This window comes from Ptychodera flava, unplaced genomic scaffold (assembly GCF_041260155.1).
Source record: "Ptychodera flava strain L36383 unplaced genomic scaffold, AS_Pfla_20210202 Scaffold_97__1_contigs__length_338755_pilon, whole genome shotgun sequence".
NCBI classification, from domain to species: domain Eukaryota; kingdom Metazoa; phylum Hemichordata; class Enteropneusta; family Ptychoderidae; genus Ptychodera; species Ptychodera flava.
In genome coordinates this window covers 211,146-235,513 of record NW_027248419.1, presented here as the reverse complement: position 1 = coordinate 235,513, position 24,368 = coordinate 211,146, and the positions used below count along the sequence as shown (strand labels likewise).

At 38.0% G+C, this 24,368-nt stretch overlaps 1 protein-coding gene and 1 long non-coding RNA gene across 2 annotated transcripts; one reads left to right on the top strand and one right to left on the bottom strand.

Moving 5' to 3' along the window:
* Nucleotides 1–329: 329 nt before the first annotated feature.
* Nucleotides 330–2,613, bottom strand: LOC139129179 (uncharacterized). The gene is made up of 4 exons (XR_011551539.1): nt 2,488–2,613; nt 1,862–1,912; nt 1,014–1,318; nt 330–586 (listed from the first exon to the last, which is right to left on the bottom strand). It is a non-coding gene; the product is annotated as an uncharacterized lncRNA (long non-coding RNA).
* Nucleotides 2,614–3,556: 943 nt separating this feature from the next.
* On the top strand, nt 3,557–20,789 carry LOC139129177 (uncharacterized). Its single transcript, XM_070694820.1, has 7 exons — nt 3,557–4,063; nt 4,450–4,577; nt 4,723–4,829; nt 12,869–13,415; nt 14,229–14,391; nt 18,889–19,108; nt 19,682–20,789. The coding sequence occupies exons 1-4, from the start codon at nt 3,990–3,992 to the stop codon at nt 12,974–12,976; spliced, it is 417 nt and encodes a 138-aa protein (XP_070550921.1). The 5' UTR covers nt 3,557–3,989; the 3' UTR covers nt 12,977–13,415; nt 14,229–14,391; nt 18,889–19,108; nt 19,682–20,789.
* The last annotated feature ends 3,579 nt before the right edge of the window (nt 20,790–24,368 follow it).

Here is a 24,368-nt window from a genome sequence, read left to right as displayed (position 1 = left end):
TCTTCTTGCTGGTGTCTTCCATCGTTGTGTACAAACAATATTGGTCACAGAACCCTGGCGAATCCACTCGTCCATCCCCTTTAGACACAGAGCAGGAAAGAGATTGGTCAAACACATATATACCAAAACATTGCTTCTGACCAGAATATATAATGTTCCTAAATAGATTATTCATCAACAGTGTACAAGGGCTTGTACTTTATTAAAATGGTGGAAAACAAAATACAATGGCAAATTAAGGAACAAAACTTGACCTGAATTAAATGACAATACTTAATAAAAAGTTTTAGTATCACAAGTTCTTGGCCATCAAAATTAGTTTACCGGCAATACCTCTTGTTGATGCTGCCTCCAATATTCGTCTGTAGCAGGAACATGGTGTGTACTTTGGATCTTGTAATATGTTGACTGACTACAAATTTTTAGTGATAAAATATCAGCCAAACACTTACATGTAGTTTTGCCATAATTATTTCCCCGAGAGTAGAATGGCAGTGGCTACATGTCAACAAATCACCACTATGGAGCCTCCTTTGAGGATGGGTTGGGAACACCATTGATATTCAAGATGGCCAACTGGACATGCCTACAACAGAACATATCATCCAAATCTAGTCTCATGCTTATGTTGATATTTTAGTTACATTTTGTCTGCATGTGGTAAGAAATTATAAAAACATTCAATATATACAAAAACTGACGTAAATGCAGTTGGTAAAAATACTAATTTACTTTCTCCATGCATCACTGTAGTGTACTAGCTGAAAATGTCACATTCCCGTCTATGCTATTAATATGTATTAAGGCTACTCAAAAAATAACCACACCCCTATATGAATTATATGGCATATCATATTGTTGAGTCTGGCAAAGAACATCCTAGCTCTGACTTATAATAGTGTAATGTGAATACATGTATATATGTACAGTTATAGGTGGTCCTCAATACAAGCAATCAACAGTATTTCTATGTGCAAGTATAAGAAGACAATTGTTGGTACAGACTTACTCACTTTAGATATAAAGCTGAGCCATTGACAAACGATGAAGTAGGTGAAATCACACCATTAGAGGATTTGACAGCACAGATATGGCCAATATTACTTTTTTGCCGAAGATAAGGAGTTGCTCCAGGAAGACAAGACATGTTCTGTCGTCAAGAAGGGCTCCCTCGGTATGAACTCTTTGTAGACCTGGCAGTTGTATATCATCTGTGTCATCTTCTACGGTATTTCTTCATCATCATCAGATGTATCACCATCTTCCACAACATCATCATCACTTGATCATGGCAGGAAAAACTTCCATACCATCAATCCTGAGAAAAAGGTAAATGAAAAACAACTGAAACATTGCTGGAGACTTTAAGACAGCTTGGAAAGTCTCAAACCAAATGTTAGGATAACCCATAATATAGGGATAAAGGACAAAAAGTGTCTAATTTATCCTTTGAGGAAGGTGACATAGTAGACAAAACTCTAACAGGGAAAAAGTGTTTTCTAGTAATTTACAAATGCACTGGGAACAAGTGATTTGGGAAGGGCACACACTTCATAATTGGGAACTGGTATTGCTCTTATGTATTAACTTTACAAATGTAAGTATTTACTTACACAATAGAAATATCAAAACTTGGCTCATGGTCCTCAGTATCATCATCACTATCACTTGAATTCACTTCAGGCTCAGATTATGTCTATGCTTATTTTATATGTGATGAAAAGCATGCAAAATGAAAAAGGGATCTCAGCTCTTTTTATTCATGAAAATAGTCAGTATTCAATATAAAATAAACAGCACATTCATTTTCAATACGATAGGCTAGGATGACATAGAGAATTAGGAAAAATATAAATCTTACTCAAATGGGACCATGAATGACTCTGATAAACTTCTAGGACATCTTACACGACTTGATAAAAAATAATCACAAAGGAACATATCATACTTTGCCATATGTACATGTACTGAACCATATATTCTGCATGTGTGAGGTACAGTATTATACTTGTAGTAAGTTTAGCAATGTACAAAATAGCATAAACAAAATATCACGGCTAGAAAACTACAGGCTGATTACAGGGCATACGTGCAACAGACAAAGATCAGAACAGAAGGCCTTGTTAACATATAGGTATCAGGCCTGTAAGTACTGTTTACAGTTGTGCAATTTATACACCACTGTGACTATGGGAATGAAATGTCAGTCCAGGGACTAAGGTGTATGCAGTGTTCAGTCACCAGGTCTGTTAAGGGGTCTGACAAAAAGTGATCATGTTTCAATTAGAAAAAAGGCAAAATCATGTACGTTTATTATTTGTAAGACACATCAAGAATACACACCCCTCATTAGCTGAGACATGGCATATGAGTGCTTTCAAACTACATGCAAGAAACGTTAGTATATGGGCACAGGAAAACATCAACATTTTTTCTAGTTTAAGTCACAGATACTGTAAGTTACAATGTTGATAAAGCACACATTACCGTCCACTTTGAACAAGCTTGGATGTGTCTTGTGTAGATTCCTTACATGATTGCAGCAAATGTTGTGATGCGCCACTCTGAACATTACACTCAACATTTCCAGAGAAAGAAACAGTTCTGTTGAAATCAAAACAAACCAAGTTGTCATGCAAGGCAAGTAACATAGCAAACAATGCCTACAATACTATCAAATCTGTTTGACCAGCCATTTTAAAAGGGTGTTTTTTAATTAACCAGATATGAACTGAAAATGCTCACGTGTTTAAACCAAACTTTGAAAGTTCATTAGATATGCAAATTATAAATTGGCAAACATGAAAGTGTGAAATAACTTTCAATATTGTTAATATTGTTATTGATAATCATCGATGTACATAGCACTGTTTTGCAAACTTTGGTCCAGTAAATGCCAGTATATATCCCTAATTAGAAAAGATCATTGAAAATGCAAATTAGGAATTGGCTGAAGAAAAAATGCCTAATGACTTTCCATAATGTTGTATCATAGTATCGTTATAGCAAGTTGCGTCAACTGAGGTCTAGTCAATGCAGATAAATATCCCTGATTAGGAAAGTTCATTAAATAAGGAATTGGCTGCAGTAAAAGTGCTTAATGATTTTCAATAATGTTGCATCATAGAATCTTCAATATATGTAGCAAGTTTCACAAAGTTTGGTCCAGTCAATTCAGATATATATCCCTAATTAGGAAGTTCATTAAATATGCAAATTAGGCATTGGCTGAAGTAAAAATGCTTAATGACTTTCAATAATTGAATCATAGTAGCTTCAATGTATGTAGCAAGTTTCATTAACTTTGGTCCAGTCAATTCAAATGTATATCCCTAATTAGGAAAGTTCATTAAATATGCAAATTAGCAAACTATCTTTCATGTCATCCCTAAATGGTTCCCACTGATAATATGTCTTGGTGTGATCAACATTTGTAGCAAGTCACATCGAATTGTGTGCAGTCATTCTCAATGTTCTATCCGGACAGAACAATGACATGAAAGGATGGCATTCATTACTGAACAAGCGTGGTAGGAAAGTCAACGTTCAACTCCATCTCACTCTTCTGTCCTGGAATTGAGTCCACAGAACTTACTTCAAGCTGCACAAGAAAACTATGGAATGTTTCAGGCAAGGATATAACAAAACTCAGAAGCAAAAATTGTGAACTCTTTTGTAAGAGAGAGTGACAGCAAAATCTGACTGGTGTTCACAGTGTGCGAAATTGAAGAAAGTACTGACTCCGAAATCAAAACGCAAGGCATGTGCTCACTATGATGTCAACGGGCGCAGACATTTCAAAACGATGAAGAGACAAGAGCTAATACAGTCCCTGAAAGAACAGCAAAAGTTGTGGAGAAAAGCAGAAGCAAGGGAAAAACTCATGCATCAAAAGATTGAAGAGGAATTTCTAGAATTTGACCACAATGATAATGATGACTTTGAAGAAATGTTCAAAATGATCGAAGATAAATAAACTTGGGAATGATATGAAGATTCTTTTCAAACAGCAACAGCAATGTCTAAAGCAAAAAAGTGTGAAAGGACATAGATGGCATCCTCGGTGAGTATTTATTGTAACTGGGAATATGTAAATATCAGTTTGGAACCCTCATGCAAAACAAGATAGAATTTAATAAAAGCAAACACTAGGAGTCTGGGACCATATAGGCTAGCTGTCATGGCAGAACACAAGAGTTTGAAGACACAGCTACTGCGTACAGTAATTTTAGTCTTTTTTTTGAGACCCTCGTTTTAAATTATCTTATCTCAAGTTTCACATTGGATGGACATGCATGCATACAGACCTGTAGACAGACAGTTGTAGCTCCCCCTGGTATACATTACCAAATGTTAAAATAATCTCTAAAATAAATCATGTATAGTGTGGTTTGAAAATTATATTTCTCAGTAATAAATCTGAAATTAATTTATTCTTTTGTTTATCAGCATAATTCGTTTGTGTCTGAATATCTATGCAAGAAGTCAGCATGCATATGATGAACTAGCGAGGGTCCTTATTTTACCAAGCAAGAGAACTCTGGTCTACAAAAAGAATATGAACCCAAAACAGCCAGGTATGAATATAAGTACTATTTTAAACTACCTAGAAATATACAAAGTCTGGTATGTCTGTTAATGAGCAAACCTTGCAAATGATATGTCATGATTATAAATATCACACAGTACAATTACAGACAAAATCTTTTGTTTGTTTGACAGGTTGGAATTTTGAGTCGGTGAAAGGTTTAATCGACGCTGCAGACAGAGTAGGTCTGAAGGATATTAACTGGTATGGAGGACTTTGCTTTGACGAAATGGCTATTCAGGTAACATGCACACACTGTTCACAAAGTAAATAGTTTTCCATACAAGTGAGATCGATAGGAGAGAATTTTAGACTAGTAAATGTTAATCTACAACATTTTTGTAAACCAGGAAAAAGTGGAGATATCTCTATTGTGAATTGAATAAAAAATGCATCTCTACAATATTTTCAAGGAAAATTGCCTGATGATTTATAAATTAAGACTGCACATAGCAAGCGTGCATCCCAAAACGGTCATAAAACGGTCATCCATTTGTTTCTGTGACCAGAAAGTGCCCGGTTATGGCCAAAAACGGTCAGAAAACGGGCGCACGGCTTATGCCCGGTTTTGCGTTGGTGACCGGAAAGTGCCTGGTATTGGAAAACAAAAATGGCGCCCGTTTTATGCCCGTTTTTTTTATATGACCGGAAAGTGCCCGGTTATGGCCAAAAACGGTCAGAAAACGGGCGCACGGCTTATGTTCGGTTTTGCGTTGGTGACCGGAAAGTGCCTGGTATTGAAAAACAAAAATGGAGCCTGTTTTATGCCCGTTTTTATGACCCGAAAGTGCCTGGTTATGGCCAAAAACGGTCAGAAAATGGGCGCACGGCTTATGCCCGGTTTTGCTTTGGTGACCGAAAGTGCCTGGTATTGGAAAACAAAATGGCGCCCGTTTTATGCCCGTTTTTATGACCGGAAAGTGCCTGGTTATGGCCAAAAACGGTCATAAAACGGCGCGCACGGCTTATGCCCGTTTTTTTGTTGGTGACCGGAAAGTGCCTGGTAATGGAAAAGAAACTGGTGCCCGTTTTATGCCCGTTTTTTTCCTATGACTGGAAAGCGCCCGGCAAATTATTTTGCATGTTACTGCACCTTTGCTGAAACTACACACGCAAAATTTCCTTCATAAGATTAAGTTGGCATGATTCCATAGTAGTCAGCTCCGGAATAAACTTTTACTAATTTCAGCAACAGAAAGAAAACTAAATACATTATTAAATAGATGAGAGATACTGAAAACAAAAAAAGCAACAAAATTAAGCGACAGCAAAATTTCTTGTATTGTACAAGTTTCATCATTTTATCTTCTGCAACAATATAATAAGTTCAGATCAGTGACAGATATGTACACAGATGTTGTAAAATCACCTGTGTAGACATGGCTAATGTCAGTGACACAGTTAAGAATGAAAACCTGACAAATCTTAAGATTGTGGACAGCACAAGATGTGTTTTATCCAACTAAGCTCTGAAATACCAGCTTCACAAGAAACAATGGTCAGCGCAAATAAAGTTATTGTTTCATACGTATAAAAAGACAACAGAGAAAAAAAGTTTAAATTTAAATTGTGGTATGATTTATTTTATATGCCACGTTCATTTCATGCCACATAAGTGTCTTCAAGAGATTTTCTTTTGACCCAAGAAGTTTCATGTAACATTTACATTACTGTCAAAGGCTGCAATTTGGCTTTCTGTTCTCTGAATTTCTTGTCCTAGCACCGGCAATGCATTCTGAAAAATACAAATCGTTCAGGGAAGAGTGTAAGTCTTTACCGTTTGACCAAACATTGTAAACATCGCAATTGATGAAATAAATCAATTGTTATTTGAAAATGAGACAAAAAATGTTGAAAAATTGAAGTAGAAAAATGCATAAATATTTATGATTGTTATTAAATTAATAATGATCAAAATGTCCAACAGCTGACAGCTCGCGTATGTTGTTTATTGCATACACGATGGTGACAATCTGCAAAAATCTCAGCACTATACTGTAATAGCTGTGGAAACGAAGCTTACTGTTGGTGGGATGGGCTAGCGTGCGTCGCTATGTGGGTCATCAAAAGGTCAACACCCCCCCCCCACCCCCCCGTTTGACGTTTTGATTACCCGCATAGCGACACATGCTACCCACCAACAGATAGCTGCATTTCCACAGCTATCACTGTAAGTATCAGTTGTGAAACGAAAGTGAATTCAGCATGAATCAATACTCAATGAAAATTTATCTGTAGGTAAACATAGCAATACAAGGATAATAGCGACGTACAGACGGACGGTACATTAACTTACATTTGTGAACGGCTCACAGACGATTCCCGGTAATGGCCACAGGCGTACGGAATGTTTCCTAGATCGCCGTTGGAAGAATTCTATAACCAGAGTAAAGATTTGAAAGTTTGAAGGTATTTCCGACCGGTCGATGTATTTTTTTTGAGGTAAATGCTTTATTACATTTGTTATGGGCCACCGGTCGGTTTTTCGAGTCATACCTTCCCTTCTTATACACTACCGAGGTTCGGCCTTCGGCCTCACAGTACAGTGTCAGTCACTTCCCATCCGACGACGATCTAGGAAACATTCCGTACGCCTGTGGTAATGGCAGGGTATGGCGCGTAATCCATGCCAAAATTAATACCTTACATTTTGAGCCAAACTTCATTCAACTCTCGCTCAGTGCGACCCAACTGTGGCCACCTTCATTCGGCTCTCGCTCAATGCAATTCAACTCTCGCTCAGTGCGACCCAACTGTGGCCACCTTCATTCGGCTCTCGCTCAATGCGATTCAACTCTCCCTCAGTGCGACCCAACTGTGGCCACCTTCATTCGGCTCTCGCTCAGCGCGACCCAACTGTGGCCACCTTCATTCAGCTCTCGCTCAGCGCGACCCAACTGTGGCCACCTTCATTCGGCTCTCGCTCAATGCGATTCAAAACTCTCGCTCAGTGCGACCCAACTGTGGCCACCTTCATTCGGCTCTCGCTCAGCGCGACCCAACTGTGGCCACCTTCATTCGGCTCTCGCTCAGTGCGATTCAACTCTGGCTCAGTGCGACCCAACTGTGGCCACCTTCATTCGGCTCTCACTCAGTGCGACCCAACTGTGGCCACCTTCATTCGGCTCTCGCTCAGTGCGACCCAACTGTGGCCGACTTCATTCGGCTCTCGCTCAGTGCGACCCAACTGTGGCCACAACTTCATTTAACTATCGCCCAATTCCATCCAATATTGTCGCCAACCTATCCAACTTTCAAGAAACTCAATGCGACTCGTGTAATGCATTCGCTTTCCGCCGCGACTCGTTTGAATCATGCTCCCTAGATTACCTTTGAAGCTCAACTCATTTGATGACTCTGCATTCGTCTTGCTTTTTGAGCTGAACGCATTCGTGTCGGGGGATATTCCGTGTTTGGGGGGGCTTGGTTGGGGCGAACCATTTTTGAAATGGGCGCCACAGCATGCGATTCAAATGAAGACACTTTTGAGTTGAAACAAATCACACGTGATTTAGAGTCCATTGCATTTACTTTACTTATGTGAAGGTGATTCTATGTTATAGTTATCGACTCTGATTTTACTTCAAATTGACCGTGCCAGAATGTGGTTCATGGCAGCCAACCCATCATTAAAGTGACCAACTTTGCCATACTACACGAGACGTCACAGGGCATCATAGTGACGTCACATGACGTCATTAATATATTCATATGTTTTCTGTCATTGTCCTGGGGGATCCAAATATTCAACCCAAAAGTCTGTTGCGGAAGTCCAGATTTACAGTTCCAACAAAGTTCTTGTTATCACGTCGTCTAGCTATATAAATAATTCTGTTGTCTTCAATGGATTAGGAGTTCGTTCGCGCAAATATTGTTTCCAATAGCAATACATTAAACCAAGCGACGGTATACCGCTCAATTTCGACTAGATCCCTTTTAGAAAAAATTTAACTTATTTTTGTATTACATTTTTATTACCACAAATGTGATGTAAATTCTCCATTTACAAGCAAACAAAATTATTATTATTATTATTATTATTATTATTTTATGCTCTCGCTATCACTCGTGCATATGTCGTGAATTGGTCAAAATCTCGATGTATACTGTTGCTGGGTGTGCTTTAGTGCTTAAATATTTAATACCGATTATTAGTCTAAGATAAAATGATGTCATTCTTCCCATACCCGTTGTATTTAACAGAGTTTCTAATTCTGTTTTGATTTTTTGATTTTTCTCCCCTTTACAGTAATTTTATTCTCAATGTACTATTTCCCTAACCAACTGTAGGCCTACTGTGTAAGTCTTCTCATTCAAAATGTCCTTAAACTTCATAATATTAGATGACCCATTTTTTTAATGATATGAATATTGTCTGTTAATTATAATAGAATCATAGTACCAAAGATATTGCTTTGAAAGCTGTTTCCGAAGTTACGAGTCGCATTGAGTTTCGTGAAAGTTGGATAGGTTGGCGACAATATTGGATGGAATTGGGCGATAGTTAAATGAAGTTGGCCACAGTTGGTTCGCACTGAGCGAGAGCCGAATGAATTCGGCCACAGTTGGGTCGCACTGAGCGAGAGCCGGGTGGCCACAGTCGGGTCGCACTGAGCGAGAGCCGAATGAAGGTGGCCACAGTTGGGTCGCACTGAGCGAGAGTTGAATCGCATTGAGCGAGAGCCGAATGAAGGTGGCCACAGTTGGGTCGCACTGAGCGAGAGCCGAATGAAGGTGGCCACAGTTGGGTCGCACTGAGCGAGAGCCGAATGAAGGTGGCCACAGTTTGGTCGCACTGAGCGAGAGTTGAATCGCATTGAGCGAGAGCGGAATGAAGGTGGCCACAGTTGGGTCGCACTGAGCGAGAGCCGAATGAAGGTGGCCACAGTTGGGTCGCACTGAGCGAGAGCCGAATGAAGGTGGCCACAGTTGGGTCGCACTGAGCGAGAGTTGAATCGCATTGAGCGAGAGCCGAATGAAGGTGGCCACAGTTGGGTCGCACTGAGCGAGAGTTGAATGAAGGTGGCCACAGTTGGGTCGCACTGAGCGAGAGTTGAATGAAGTTTGGCTCAAAATGTAAGGTATTAATTTTGGCATGGAATACGCGCCATAGGCAGGTCTCTCCGGGCCGTGTGTACATAGAAAATATAGTCGGCATCTTTACTGCTGTTCGCGTTCACAAATTTAGAACTTCCGTTTGTCTGTCCCTGGTACTGTATACACGTTTTTGCAACAATATGACATCATTTGACTGGCGATTCCATAGAAAGATCACGAAATTGTCCACTAGATAACTCCCTGATCACAAGTACACAGCCGACGGTACTAAAATCTAACTTCGCGCTGATCAAGCCTCATGACGTTCACGGAAGTGCGATCTATAAATTATTACGCGATTGATAATGTAGTCCCGTTTTGAAACGCTGGAGTTGACTCTACATCTGCACCAATCCGTTATGTTTCATACTTGATATAGAACTTAATTTATAAGTTTAATGAAAATGGATACTTTTACCATAGAAAGACTCAAAAGAGAGTAAAATTTCTTTCAGCACAAAGAATCAATATCAATGCGCGAACTGATCTTGATGAACCAGACCTCCACGCGTGAGTGACCTCGTGTGTTTACAACATGTCGGCTGGGCTGCTCACGCTCGCTGCTCATAGCTGGCTTAGGACGCGTTGAAAGTTAGCGAGGTAGCATATTGGATTTTCGTACAGCGGCTCAGAATGGAGTGTAATCCTAAACCCTCAAATTTGTGCTCGGCAATCTAACTCTATCGCTGAAAACATGGACAAAAGCCTTCACATCAATGTCATCAGAAGGCGAGATTTGTTCACGATGACGGGACACAGACTGTACATAGGGCACTGTACGCACGTCGGGACGCACGTACCGTATTCTGCTTGAAGCACGGCCCTGCTCTGAGGTAGTAGTAGCCCTGCGTACAGGTCTGTGTGTTCCCGGCGTTACAGGCCGTGTAACGCCGGGAACACACAGACCTGTACGCAGTGCTAAGGTAGTAGCGGGTCCTTGCTTATACCATGGAGGTATGCTAATACCAACATTGACATTTACTTGGGGCATGTTTCTACATTGAAAAGTTCTCATCTCTCGTTACTTTTATGGTACAGATTTGCAGTAACAAAAGTCTACGCGTCCTTACACAGATCATCAGCATGATCAGACGCACATTTCGTTCGAAACTGCTTGCATTTTGGTATCATTCACAGAAAATACAGGGTTTAACTTGCAAGACAGACAAGTCCCTGATTTAAAAATTTGTTTTCCGAAAAGTTCAGTTGTCGATGTAACCAGCTGAACTGTGCTTTAAAAGCTGTACATTATCTACCAGTTATTATAATTTATATGTGCATTGTCTGTTATAAAAATACATAAATATAAAATATAAATGAAACGTCAGTTTTGTTTTCTTGAGTATGAACTGTCACAAACTGCAATGGTTCACTGTACTCCCTTGGAATGCAATAGTTGGCAATATGTCCAGCATGTGTTGCTGCATATTTGCAGCAATAATCTTGTTTGCAGCAAATTTGCAGCAACTTAGCCGTTTACTGCAAATTGGCTGCAATGATCTAAGGGTTTGCGGGAGGGTCATAGCTAGCTGTAAACTTCTGCAACTCCTTCCTGCAAGCTATGCTTGCTGCGTATTTGCTGCAAACTTGCTGTAGAAATAATCTTCAGTAAGGGAAAATATTCAAATTTTATTTTATTTGAAAACCAGGTGCAAAGCAGTCACCTATTAAGAGTCAAATTCCATTTCATTTGCACCAGCCATTCCCAGGCATTCCGAAATGATCAAATTCTATTTCATTCACAAACCAGGCACAAACTGGTCATAAAAAATACTCAAATTCTGTTTCATTTGCAATCCAGGCATAAACCGGGCATTCCCAAACGGTCAAAATCAATTTCATTCACAAACCAGGCACAAACCGGTCACTTAAAGAGTAAAATTCTGTTTCATTGCAATCCGGGCATAAATCGGGCATTCCCAAATGGTCAAATTCAATTTCATTCACAAACCAGGCACAAATCGGTCACTTAAAGAGTAAAATTCTGTTTCATTTGCAATCCGGGCATAAATCGGGCATTCCCAAATGGTCAAAGTCAATTTCATTCACAAACCAGGCACAAACCGGTCACTTAAAGAGTAAAATTCTGTTTCATTTGCAATCCGGGCATAAATCGGGCATTCCCAAATGGTCAAATTCAATTTCACTTACAAACCAGGCGCAAACCTGTCATAAAAAATAAAGAAATTCTATTTCATTTGCAATCCAGGCATAAACCGGGCATAAATGTCCGTTAAAAATAGCTAAGTCATAATGCCGGTCGCTTTCCAGTCATAAAAGTTGGTTAAAAAAAAAACTAATAGTCCTAATGCCGGTCGCATTCCGGTCAAAAACGTTCAGTTTACGGTCACTTGTGTTTGCTAAAAAATCAAAGTAAACACTAAAACGGGCACTTTCCAGGCAGTGAAAAGGGGCACCAGGCACAAACCGGGCACATACCAGGCACAAACCGGGCACATACCGGGCACTTTCCGGTCAACAGATTTGGTAACCGGTCATCTTCCAGTCACCATTATAAACTTTATTTTTTTACACAAGCACTGAACGGGCGCCCGGTTTAGACCGTTTTTGGCCATAACTGGCCGCAAACCGGGCAATAATACCAGGCACAAACCGGGCACTTTCCGGGCAGATACCGCCACATACCGGGCACTTTCCGGTCAGCAGATTTGGTAAGGGATGCCCTGGCTTTGTACTGATATGTTACAATGGTATGATTTATATTAAAGGGACAAAGTTGCTCATTTTGTCATTATTTCACTTATTTCAGTTTCTTGTGAAATATTATTTGTATTGTTCTACTCATTGAAATGAGCACAATCACTGGTTGTCAAAGGTCAACTCACCCTCTGTACATGGACATAATGCATAATTACTTCCATCATTTAATTTTTGGCATGTACCAAAAATTGTTTTATTGTAGAATCAAGACATTATAACCATGCACAGGGTGAGAGTTGTATTGTTATAACAGGAGATTATGCATATTTCAGTTTGCAGAACAACATCAATAATATTTTGAAAGAAACTAAAATAACCAAAATAATGTCAAAAATGAGCTCGGCAATGGAACTACTGTAAAGGACTTTAAAGTAAAATAATAAGCAACCATAGGTAATGACAAGAGAGTGTAGTGTTAAGGCTTTTATGTTCACTGGCAATATTTTTATCGAAATATTACAGGAGGACTTGCAAATGGTAAAAAGTGATGGGAAATCAAAGCTTGTTGGCTTTGTTTCCTTAGGAGATTCTTATGAGGACATGAACATAATGATGAAAGGTTGGTATTGATGGTCATCAAAGATATTTGTAAGGTGAGGGAGTATAGTATCTTCTGCACCAAATTTCAATGATAAAACTGGTAATGCTGATTTGTAAACAAGTAAAACAATTATATTTCAAATATTCTGTCATTCTGCTGTTGTGTTTTGAACGGAACTTGACAGCTAGGCAATGTTGCCATTCGTTTGCATGGGTGTGTGTCCTGTCGTGCCTTGTGGTAAAAATGGTTATTTCTTTCAAATCTGATTTTTTTTTTATTTCTAACTTTTGTTTCAATAGGAGAGTCAAAGTTGAAACGGCAACCCTGTACTAGTACTTAGTTTGTGTTCATTGGAGATGGTGGGTTCAGATACCCAATTGCCCACTTCCCTACAAAGGAGTGCCCCCCGGCAACATTGTATAGAGTGTTTTGGGAGGGTGTCCATATGCTTTTGAGAGCAAATTTCCAGTAAGTTGTTAATTTTTATATTTTAAAGCCTCAGTAGCTGTAACTTTTGACCATTTTTTTCTAACAATCTTATGACATACGCCGATCCAGATTCTTTTGAACTGACTCTAAATGTAGATTAGTGATGATCTTATTTTACCCATTCACACTAAGGTCATGATGTTGCATTCATTTTGTCAAAATTGTTGAATTTCTGTCTGTTCAGAAGTTTTCTTTGTAAACATTATTCCTCACAAGGATTTCAAATAGGTTGCACACTTACATTCTATGATCACTTTAGAATGTATGAGCATGAAGTTGAAAGCATTGTCAGTTCTCTAAATTGTAGATTCTTCTTTGTAAGTGTGATCAAAATGGGTAATAAAATACAGGGGTCACTGCACGTGTTTTGAGTTACCAAGACCATGAATTTCAACATCTACGAGACAAAGTGCTGAGTCAGCATTTTACCACCAATTCCTTTTCTATGGGCAAAATAATTCAATGCTGTTTATCTTAAAATTAGGGTGGGGACCATATGCATGATTTTATTTGATCACTGTATTTGGCCTCAAAAAACAAATTCAAGTCTGAAAGTAAAAATGTTGCTACCTATAACAATACTTACTGTACGCACACATGTACTGGCTTTGTTTAAACTTAATACAGGGTATTTCATCATCTTTCAGCAATTTGAACCAGAAACTGCAGTTGATACATGGAAGAAAATAATAACAAAAGTGACCAAAAGTTATGGCTGATTGACCTTTAACAAGAACTCTTATCTGATGATTAACCTTACTGTGATTCTTACTTGTCATATTTCGTCCTTAGTGTCTACTGGGCTTGCTGTGATGGTGGCGAGAGCAATCGTGGATTTGTTAAGCTTCACTTCAAAGATGGGGAAACTACTGAAGATGCAAAAGCCACAGAAAATCACTTCACCACCAGAAATCATTGGACTGGAAGGAAAATGATCTTTGTAATGGATCTAAAGGTATTTACACATATAAGTCACTACACACTACCCCTACGCAAACATTCTAAGTGATTATTTAACTTGTTTTCAGAGGAATATTCAGAATTCTGTCAGTGGTAACATGTTGTTTACAACATAGGTTAAAAACACACAATTATTAAGGATGTATGAGCGGTACACGTGAGTGGACTTTGTCCATTCCCATAGGATTACATTGAGAATTGCTGGAAATAATTGCAATCATACCAATCCATAATCCAATAACACTAGGTCAAAATTGTAAGACAATAGTTGTAAACATAGACACAAAACAGCACAGAACAGACAGTAAATAGACGGTACACAAACAAAGTCAAAATCATGAAAGAAAGATATATGGACCTCTGGCCAAAAGACCAAGAAGTGATGTCAGGTGTTTCGAAAATAGTAAGCGCATCCTGCCCCACATGTGGCACCCGCCATATATCAATCTATAAGTCAGATAGGTAGTGGTCGCTAACTAAGGCCCAATGTCACCGATGCCATCAGTGATCATTTGTCGAAGAGAGATATTGTATTTATCTACCAGCTTGCGATACCTGCCAAAAAAGCGTTTGAATGTAGAGACAAGTCTTGCTCTGGTGTAACCTTGTTTTAATAGTTTGTAAGAGAGATGGCCATGTCTCTCTACAAAATCACCATATGAACTGCATGCTCTAGCATACGAATAAGCTGGGAAATGTATACCCATAAGCTGGTGAGAGTGGAATATTACTTATGAGGTGTGGAAAATTGATGATACTAAAGTTGAAATCATCTCTCTTGTCATATAGCCTAGTAGAAAGGTGACCATTAGAGTCAAATTAAGTAAAATGTCCAGATATGAAGCAGAAAAGGCGTTTCTGTAGTTTCCTTAATCTCCAATTCTGGAGGATAAATCATAGCGAGATATTTACTGAATTCAGAGTTATTCATAGAAATAACATCGTCTATGTATCTATATGTTAGATTGAAAGTTCGAGCTACAGAGACCTTTTCTGTTTAATTAAGTTCTGGATAAATTCTGCCTCATATGAGAACAGAAATAAGTCTGCAAGCAAGGGAGCACAGTTAGTGCCCATAGGAATTCCTATACACTGTTGGAAATGTGTCCTCCAAATTCTACAAATATGTTGTCCATGAGGAAATCAAGCATACTGATAATGTCTTTCTCGGTATAAAAACACTTTAGCGTTAGTAGTATTTTTAACAAAATATGTAGAATTATACCCTAATACCTACATATTTGTAACGGCGTGAACCGTTTTTGTAGAAAAATGCTTGGTTGATGATGTTTTTCAAGCGTTCTTTCAATTTATTATGTGGTATTGTGGTATACAATGTGGAAAAATCGAAAGTTTTAATAGATGTTATTTTTGAACAGATCTTGATTTCAAATTTTCCAAGAGTTCCTTTGAATTTTTTAATATCCACATTTGATTTATACCACTCCGAGAAAAGACAACATCACAGTATGCTTGAAGTCCCCGTTTAACAGTACAAAGAACAGAAGTCATTATCTCAATAACTCTGTTGTTGAACATTTTGAAGATCCTGCGATAAACCTAGCTTTGTAAGGTGTTTTGTGGAGCTTTGGTATCCAGTATAAGCTAGGCAGCTTATAATGGTCATCCTTTATTGTAACATTAAGGTGGTTGGAAAGGCTATTTTTGCACCAATTCTTTTCTCAGAGTTAATGTCAAGTTTCAAGTGTTAGAATAAAGATATTTAGTTCAAATTTTCAGGATAACTCCCTTAGTTAATATTTTTTTCAAAGAATATAAAAATTGTATATTTGCAGCCATGATTTTGAAATATGACACCAGTAAATATTAAAATTTAATTTTTCATATTTTTTTTACATATTTGAATTTAATAATAATTGGATAGTATAAATATTACCAAATTAGTTATAAATATGTTGACACTATTTATTGTAAGATTTGTATGGCAGGATTTGTAAATAAAATTTGTTTTTATGATTTTACATGGGTTTATATATCAAAAAATTATTAAAAATTCTTTCAAATTTCAAAATGTGATTTTTCAAAAGTACTTCAAATACAGGAAAATTGTGCCGTACAAATCTTATCTGTAATCTTGTTAATAGGCTGTAAAAATTCCATGTCCATATCTCATTTCAAAGTTGGATTAAATTGGTATACAATTATGTAGGAAAACTGTTATTCTGTCAAAAATGTTGAAAACAAGCCATATTTGCACCCCTCTTTTGAAGTCATAGAGCAGTTTTTTTGGTTAATCTCACTTTTGACACCTCTTTGACACTCAAAGAATCTAAAAATGCATTTACAATAGCAGTCACTCACTCTGAATGCCAGCACCGCCTTGTCAAACTTTCCTGAAAAACAGCAAATAATGACTTTCCCTTTTCAAACATTTTATTAAAAGCTAGGGGACCTCTACCATAGTTAATACACTAAGGACTCCCCAACTTCTTCTTATTTGGTCAGTTTTTCAGAAGTTTTAACAGGCTATAACTCTGCAATGCCTTTGTGCCCAAATGTCTAGTTTTTTTTATTCCACAGAGAATGTTGACTACTTTTATATTTTAATAGTTTTGTTGAAATTTATAACTGACGCTCTAGCCTTTCCAACCACCTTAAAATTATCCATGAATGACTTATGGTTTGTCAAAATTTCAGATTTGCTGAACATTGATTGTCTGTAAGTGGAGTTGGTGGAGTTCTTAATTACACCAAGTTCGTCTATAAGACATTCAAAATAATACTTCTTACAGACAAATACAATGTTATTGGCAGCTTTATCAGCAGGAACGACAACATATTTGTCATGGATATCATTCAAACACTTAACAGCATCAGGATCTTTAAATACAGAATAGGGTCTTCTGCAAACATGTGATCTTAGTCGACCAATACGGCCACGAACTATTTTCCTCACAGATTTGACCCATTCTGACAGTGTGTCCAACTCTACATCCTCCCTTTTAGCCCATTTCCTGGCATATTCTTCAACAGAGTCCATAACGATCTTAAAATTATGGTTCCAGTTGATCCTGCGAGGTTCTCTGAACTTGGGTCCACAAGATAATATCTTACGAAGGTGATGATGTTCAACCAAGTTCAGATCACCACTGATGACATGGCCAACTGGAGAATATTTGAAGGGAGATGTAGAGCAGTCACAGGATGCTGGTGTTTGAAGGAATTCATCAATTTTTAAGTGCCGCAATGCCTTATTGTAATTGAATATTTTATTGGAGATTGTCTTGGTGTATTGATATGACAGAATAGGTACAGACTGGTTCTTAAAGTATACAGGTATAGTTGATGTAACCTTTTTGTTGTGAAGTATATTGCTGATATTAATGGCATCAATTCCTTTGTTATTAAATGGAAGATGTATGAAATGACGATGATCATCAGTCATAGGTTCAGCACGAACAGGCTTGTATAGTCTGTATAGTGCAATATCAGCAATAATACTGACCAGTCTGTACGGTTGTTTGTTCGGATCTGTCAAAGACAATCCCAATGCATAGGCATGCAACCTTCTCAAGTCCTTGATGGAAAGAGCAAATAATGAAGTACGAATGTGATGGAGACCTAAAGGCTTCTGTAATAAAAGAAGCAGTTCATGAAATGTGTCATGGCAGTTGGAGGTAGATGTATCCAATTTAGGCCGATGGTAACGCCTATGTCCATGACTACGTCTTCTACGGACAGAAGACTCAAATAGGCCCATCACATTCACTTCTGAACAACCAGGACTTGAGAGATTGCCTATATCTTTGATGTTGTCATTACAACCATAAGGCATTGCGGTACCTAACTGTCTAATCCAGTGGTATTCTCTCTGTCTACGGAATGGTGAACTAAGTGTGGGGCTGTTGGTTGGATGGTATATTTTTTCAAGAATACGGACACGCATAGACAAAGTGGAGTGATCGTCCTGGTTAAAATGCTTATAAAGTTGCACATCCAAAGATCGATTCACTCCAAAAAAAGCAACTTCTACTATTGTCATCTTCATGAAAATCTGCACAAAGCTCAGTCAAAAGAAATAAATAACAGTGATCAAAAAAATGATATGGTCGCCACACTAAATTTTAAGATAAATGGCATTGAATTATTTCGTCCATAGAAGATACATTGGTGAAAAAATAGCGACTCGGCACTTTTCTGATGAATGGCAAAATTTATGGTCTTGTATAACGAGTGTGGTGACTCCCATATTTTATCACAGATTTTAATTATACTTACAAGGAGAATCCAAAGATCGACATTTTAAGAAATGTCATTACTTTCAATTTTACTGATCTTACATCCTTAAACTTTGATAAATGACATCAGCATAACACCTCCTATCTAGAGTCCACAAAGTAAAGGGTAAGTAATGATACAGTTCACCTACCTCCTAGTGTCAAGATTTCCTGCTGTCAATTAACTTCCAGATTTCCTGTCAATGACATCTTGTTGTTCTAAGCCATGTTTTACTTTCTCCTTTCTATTTTAGCACAACATAAAAAGATCTGAAATAACATTGAAAAGAATAGAGAGTCTGGAAAGACATTACAAGACACTGATATGAATCATACGACGCCGATCAATCTTCAAATTCACTGGTCATCCATGAGCGATTGACAGAAGAGCACTTTAACCTGACAGCGCAATCAAAAATGAGAAATCTCTTGGGAGAGGATGTCCTTGACACAAAAATGCTCTTTGTTATGCAGGTAAATTTTTCTTTAAGTTTTCTTTTCACTGCTTAAAATAGCTGTGTTGTAAAAAGGAGATATTAATGAATGGTAAATGTACCCAATATATTTCAAGTAGAATTTACATCTGCTTATTATGAATTTGGACACACACACACACACACACACCTGAAAGAATGTTTGTTAAAGGGAGGGATCGGAAAGCATAGTTATAACATCCATGTCTCCTTAGGGATGGTTATCAAATACAAGTCATTTTGCAAACCACAAGTTATGCGTTTTCACAAACAAATCGAAGAGAAAAAACTATTTCTGTAGGGCTTCTCAATGTGTGTGTGTGTGGGGGGGGGGGGGGGGGGAGAGCTCCAAAGCTATACACAGTTTCTCCATCCACTGTGAGCTAAATGAAGCTTTGTGTCACAAGATCTGAAGAGCAGACCATTGTTATTAGGGTTTTATGTAAACAATAGATATGCATATATAAAGTTAACAGTCTCAGTGTTATAGGGTCAACAGGGCTTGACTTATCGCATAGCAACAATGGAAGTACAGGTAACTTACCTGGTTTCTTTCTTGATAACACCACAACAGGCATACATGAGACAACAGTGTAGAAGAATGGATCAGATGTCACCTGTCTGGGTGCTTCCATGGACACTTTGACTCATACAAGCAAACTCTGTCATTTTTAATTCTATAAAGACACCTGTAAGAGACATGTCATACACTCGACTTCAAGACTGCAAGGACTTTATGTCTTTCCTAGACAAATGGAGGTTGTCTGAGGAAAGTAAACATTTCATATCTGCCAAACTCTACTTTGATATGAAATCACTGCTTTTAGGGTTATCCAATTTGTGTGAATATAAGCTGAAACTATTTCCAGGGCATCAATCATGCCTGGAATTGTCAATCAGGATGTAGTAGAGAACATTTTTTGCAAAGTTAGATCATACAATGGTCAGAACACCAATCCAACATATGATAAGTACAGCAAGACACAGAATAGCATACTATTAGGCCAAACTGCACTCGGCAGAAAGGGAAATGCCAGCCTGACATGCTTAAGATAAATAAATCAATTCACAAGCAATAAACAGCGTACAATTTGTTAAATGAAGAAATAAATTTTGTCCCAGTGTAAATTATCCATTTTTTGCATGAAATTAAATCCATAACATCTTCCATATAGCCATCTCAGTCCCATTATTAGACTTAGCACTCAATTTAGAGTTTACCTGATAAGTATGGCATGTGTATGCACATACATATATGCAAACATGATCAGGCATGCATGCTGCTAAGACAGAAAAAACAAGGCAGACAAACAAAGCAGACACGCACAGATACAAACACAGAAATTGACAGACAGTTACATGCAGACAAGCATCCATTCACTGGAGGAGTGGAACTTTTTCTTAATCCCCACTGGGATTTGCACCCTGATCTCTTATGACAAGTGACAAGTGTGTTAACTGTTACACCATGAGGATGTGTTTTGTTGTCTACTCACTCCCAATTCTTTCACATCCAACTCACACTCTGATTTCACATTCATTCTCAAACACACATTTTTTTGTTCTTTCTTTTTCTGACTCAAGAAATGTAAAAAAGTACATCACATTTTTGTTTAAAATTACATGGCAAAATCACAGAGTAAACAAATTGAAAAATAATAAAATCAATAATTGAATCTGAATCTTGTTGACTCTTCTTTAGAACTAAAAGTACGTGATTTCTCTTGAACCTTAAAAAAAACGATGTAGTGTTAGAGAGATAATAATAGGCTGGTTGCATGACCTCTCCATTACCATTGTACTGGTAGCATTCTCAGTTGACTGAAATTTTAACCTTTGATTATTACCATGTGCACTAATGATGCACTGAAAAATTCAAACTTGGCAATTTCAAGTGTGTTCAGTGTTACAAAGTCAGGGTCAGGTGGTGTGTCAGAGGTCAAACAAATAGCCTTTATGTTGAAATGATTGACTGATTGAATGAATCTCTTAACTGACAACAAATCTGTTTCTGATGGTTATCCCTTGGCTGATTACACTTGTGGCGTAAGGTCTAGCCAGTCCTAACCTTATATTACTTGTGTTGCAATTGACCATTTTCATGACCCATGCATGACCTCACAGTCGTACTTCTGGTGGTATGTAGTGCAAAAAGTCTGCATTATGGTCTCAGAGACACAACAATTTTAGTTAAAAATGAGTTGCAAGAGTAATGCAGTCCTATGTCAAGAGAATACAGGCAAGAGGCATAGAGTTTTTGTATTGTTTTTAACCAAATTGATAGATTTGTATCAAAGGAAGTACAAGGATGTGAGGTTATGAAGAGGTCATGAACATGGATAACATATTGTGTACCAGATTTCTTCTCCTATACTCCCCAGTCCTTAAGGTAATTATAGCTTCTAAACTGTAAAATGGTTTAAAACTTCATTACGGTGTACCATGCAGCACAGTAACTTATATTGCATCAAGCCTGACCAGAGCTGAGTAAAATTTAAAAAAGGATGTTTATGTACAAGCTTAATAATGTATGATATACAATTGTAATTGATAGATACAACATATAATAACGTAATAAAATAATTTCTGAAAAATGAATTCTATCCAGATCATTCCTCTTCAATATTATTACCAGATGTACATGTTAAACACAGAAATATGAAATTCACCGTTATTAAAACTGACTAAACTTTATAGAATGTCTTAAAGTTTTAAACTGAATATTTTGTAGACAAATATTTCAAGATAAGTTAACAGTTAATGTGTACCTGGCTAATGCCTTGTAAATCTCATAACTATAAAATTGGTCCTCTCAGCATCTACAGCTGCAACGTCATAAGTCTGTAAGTGTCCAAGGGTTACTCATCTGATTTGATGCAACAACTTTTTCTCTCAACAGCTTTGCCATTTCATTTTTGCGCATCTGTTATGGGAATATCAGACCGTAGGCTTGAGCCAAAGTACCAGGTCATCTTTCTTGTAATTTGTTGTGTTAAATATATCAGGATGTTGTGACAGCATTGCAGACAGCTGATGGTGTGATTTGATGAGGTTTCTTGACCGGTCTTGTTTTATTTCAGACAAAGTGATCTTCGCTGCTGCTGCCTTTCGTTTCTCCATCCTCATTGCAATTTTTTTCGATGGGCTTTAGTTTTCCTTAGCTGACATTCCCGCCTATACATAAAGGTTGCACAGGTGGTGGTGGTGGTGGTGGTTTTGTAATGGTGACAGGAACAACCGATACAACATTGTAGTCAAGGATTGAGAAAGTTATGCTATCTATGCATGTTGATTAGAAGCTCTGCAGTGAGATTTGTGTCATATGTAGTTTTAAAAAAATGTTGGTCTCCATCTCGAGATATGCGTTGTAATTGTAGGGGTTAGTTTTGAAGGGTTACAACGCATCTGACAGTGTTGGCACTTGATTCAAGTTGTATCAAGAGACTAATCAGGGAGTACGTGGTTTTTGCATGTGCAGTAAACTTTGATTGAGGAATATGCATTGTATATTGCCAGTTAATGTGTACCTGGCTAATGCCTTGTAAATCTCATAACTATAAAATTGGTCCTCTCAGCATCTACAGCTGCAACGTCATAAGTCTGTAGTGTCCAAGCCTTAGGGTTACTCATCTGATTTGATGCAATAACTTTTTCTCTTAACAGCTTTGCCATTTCATTTTTGCGCATCTGTTATGGGAATATCAGACCGTAGGCTTGAGCCAAAAGTACCGGGTCATCTTTCTTGTAATTTGTTGTGTTAAATATATCAGGATGTTGTGACAGCATTGCAGACAGCTGATGTGATTTGATGAGGTTTCTTGACCGGTCTTGTTTTATTTCAGACAAAGTGATCTTCGCTGCTGCTGCCTTTCGTTTCTCTCATCCTCATTGCAATTTATTTTCGATGGGCTTTAGTTTTCCTTAGCTGACATTCCCGCCTATACATAAAGGTTGCACAGGTGGTGGTGGTGGTGGTGGTTTTGTAATGGTGACAGGAACAACCGATACAACATTGTAGTCAAGGATTGAGAAAGGTATGCTATCTATGTTGATTAGAAGCTCTTCAGTGAGATTTATCATATGTAGTTTTAAAAAAATGTTGGTCTCCGTCTCGAGATATGCGTTGTAATTGTAGGGGTTAGTTTTTAGAGGTTATAAACGGCAAGCGAGGGTATTTGGTTGCGGATATAAGACCTCTGGGGTGAAAATTAGCATATTTGGCGGGAAATAATCACCGAGCGAAGCGAGGTGATTATTTCACCCAAATATGCTAATGCTAAATACCCGAGCGTACCGTTTATAACCTCATTATAATATGACAAAGTTGAATACAAGAGGACAAAGTTGCTATTTCTGACCTGAAGTTAGACGAGGGCCCGGAGGAGGGATACCAATCATGCTGGCCCAAGGCCCTCATCACAAACTCGACAAGAAGATCTCAGTCCGAGGTACGCTCGTGCACACTCGATTTCACAAACAAAATAACGCAACACTGTGATGAAAATTTTCAAACTTGAAAAATTTTATTCAAAAAACTCTTAACAGGAAACGGGATGATAAACAGTGTAACATTGGCAATGTAAATAAAACGGAACTATAGTGCGCAAGAGTACGCATGTCTGAGATAGGTCGCCTGAACGCTGATCAAGTTACGAAATACACTTCGGACACTTATATGGCGACTCATATTATTCGAAATGTACGCTCTAATTTTTTTTTGATGAATAATAACTGTTTGTGTAAACATATACACTGCCTTGAAAACTACAGTTATTGAACAAATTCGAAGGTGATACATACTGGACATTTTGGCATGTCGACGCGTTTCCCTCAAATTGAGTGTGAGCAACCGCGGGTACGGGTGTCGACGAAGCTGGAGTCCCGACAACTGAAACATTTCTGGTAGGTGAATTTAAGATTGCTGACATTAGAATGTCACTGCACTGGCGTTTTTGTTCATTGGAACTATCACGACAATAACTGCGGATACTCCCTTCATTTCGGTGACCACTCAGATTCATAATGATACGAGTCGGGACCCCAGCGTGGCTTACACTGATTAGCGGAACGGAATAGCCACACCAAAAAGAAAAATAGTTTCTCTTAATTAGAGTCCATTTTTTTCGTTCACTGAATTTTGGAGCGGAACAGCATGGAATTTCGGATCTAAGACAATTTGGATTTAAATAAAATATCATTTTTCAACCCTATAATTCACCTCGATGGCATGGCGCCTAATTACATGCATCTGTTTTTCGAAG